Genomic DNA, 2,375 nt, shown 5'->3' on the forward strand with positions numbered 1-2,375 from the left:
AGAGTGTTGTTCAGCATGGGGGTGAGTAGAAAATGAAGGCTAATCATGTTTTGGGTGTACTATTCCTTTAAATGCTTCAGATCATCAGACTAATTTTACTATCAAAGACACAAGTGTAAACATAATGCATATTTTAAAGAATGATTTCAAGTAAACTTGGTTATTTGGACTATCCTGTTGCATAACCCAAATATTTGAGTTTTTAGATCACATGCTGAATATCATCACCCCTAAATCCCTACTGAAGCACCTCAGTCTCAGCTTTCTCTGGCCCTTTGTCCATGCATCCAGAAGTCTGCCATGTTTAACCTGGTTCTGATCAAAGTTAATTTCAAAAGGGGAGTTTTTTCTCTCCACTGTTGCTTCATGCTTGCTCATCATGGAGGCCTAAACTACTCTGCTCATCACTCCAGCTGGCATCCATCTCCAGTCCACCACCAGTTTCAGTCCTGGGGGGATTGATCCCCGTTTTCATTCATCAGGTCATGCATATAATTTAAGTAAATTTCAGGGCTCATGTTTTCTGCCGACGTCTGAGCGCCAGAGACTTAAAACATTGCATCAGTAAAACTCTTCTAATTGTTGTTTCTGCTCTGTATTTTGTTTTAACTCAAATCTGTTGGACAGTCCCAGTAACTTACCTCCATTGTGTGCGTTTTGCCCGAAGACGTCTGTCCGTAAGCGAATATGGTTCCATTGTATCCCTCCAGAACATCTGCATCATTTATAGAACCCATCAGAACCCAGAGGTTGGACGTCGGCTGCTGGGCTGCACTGATACCGGAGGCTTACCTTTGACGATCTTCAGAGCCACGGCATTGTAGAACTGCAGCTGCGTCGTGTTGGACTGGAACACTCGGTCAAAGTAGTATGGTTTCCCCTGGCAACCACAAAGAGAGGATGGAGTAAGGAGCTTCTACTCTAAAACATGGAGGATGACCGACAAAAACCCATCAATAGGGAAGACTTTGTTTTTTCTTTACTATGAATTGTTAAGTGTATTCACTGTTTGGGTATTTATGAGGCCCTGCAAAAGCTGAAGTACCTGGAAAGAAGGAGGATTCAGCATAGCAGGAAGTTTTAATGCAAAGTTATGAACGTTTGTCCTTATGGTGCAAGGCATCAGTGCCAACCGCTGCTCCACCACCTACAATTAAACACGTTTTAACTACGCTTTCAGGAAAAGAATGAGCTTTTCTTTATGATCTGCCTGATGTACTTAAAGTGTCTCCATCAGCTTTACATATTTGTTCTTCAGTTCAGTCACCCTGAATGTAGAGACTCTGAACATGATTTTTGAAGTCCTGTTAAAATAAATAATCCACTTGACTTTGTTTCCAAGTTTGAAGACCTTTCGCTTCCCATCCAGGAAGCTTTTTCAATTCAAAATGTCAGAAATAGCGTCGAGTTCGAGGTTTTATACGTCAAAACCTTGTTTGTTTTTTTTAAAACGTGCAAATTGAAACAGACGAAGGGGTCCCCTCCTTCGGAATCGGGGTCGTTTGGCTTCTTTTGTTAGTCTGCAATGCCCTATACCTGTTAAAAGGCTGGTTTATACTCAGAAACCTGCGTGTGTGTCGCAGTTAGCGGATATATGCCCCGCCCCTTCCACAGACTCTCTGTCTGCCCCATCTACTCCTCTCTTTCTGACTATTCTCAGTCCCGCTCACCCTCTGGCTCATTCCACCACCAGCGTCCGGACCCTGGGGGAAGATTGTTCTCATTCTTTTCCTAAGTTACTTATCGAAGTGAATGTCAATTCACAGCATCAAAGTCTTCTGCCAGGGCCCGAGCGCCGAATAACATTTCATTCATGTCAATAAACTTCTCTAATTGCAGCTTTTCTCTGGATGAATCTCTCCAGGTTGGGATACATAATTAAATGCCAGCAATTTTGTTCAGATTGTGCCAGCAATAATTAAATTAAATAATTAAATATCTACTTATTTTATGCTACATTCACCTTTTGTAGCATTTAATTCTATAATATGGCCTTCCATGTAAATAAGGAATCACATCACAAATATCCAGACCTCCAATTTGGGAATATTTACTGTAGTGAACAACAATGGGAGCCATCTTCTTTATTAATGGAAAAATAAGACCTCCTTCAGGAAGGTAAAAAATAAACTAAAATAAATGAAACCTCCAGACTGTCCTCATTGGTCCCCTTAGGGATGATTTAACTTAGAGGACAAAATCTGTTTTATTCTACAACTGCAACTACAAATAAAGGCAATCATTGCATATAAACAATAAGAAAGAGATTGGTCAAAAATGGACGTCATGGTTGGGGTTCTACGGAGCCCCTAAAGGGACATGGAGGGGGAAAAAAAGAACTTTTGCGAGATCCTGCAAAACTTTTGCGAGATCCT

At 41.1% G+C, this 2,375-nt stretch overlaps 1 protein-coding gene across 1 annotated transcript in view; it reads right to left on the reverse strand.

Annotated features, from left to right (window-relative positions):
- The window catches only part of LOC107086510 (kinesin-1 heavy chain-like), a gene marked incomplete at its 3' end in the record, with an annotated part of 45,500 nt that overhangs the window by 32,954 nt on the left and 10,171 nt on the right, over window positions 1-2,375 (reverse strand). Inside the window, exons 2-3 of the mRNA XM_015377498.1 lie at window positions 793-880; window positions 642-715 (exon numbers count right to left, since the gene is read on the reverse strand). Coding sequence (XP_015232984.1) covers window positions 642-715; window positions 793-880 — 162 coding nt within the window. The remainder of the gene's footprint in view (window positions 1-641; window positions 716-792; window positions 881-2,375) is intronic.

This window comes from Cyprinodon variegatus, unplaced genomic scaffold (assembly GCF_000732505.1).
Source record: "Cyprinodon variegatus isolate N-32 unplaced genomic scaffold, C_variegatus-1.0 Scaffold155, whole genome shotgun sequence".
Classification (NCBI taxonomy): domain Eukaryota; kingdom Metazoa; phylum Chordata; class Actinopteri; order Cyprinodontiformes; family Cyprinodontidae; genus Cyprinodon; species Cyprinodon variegatus.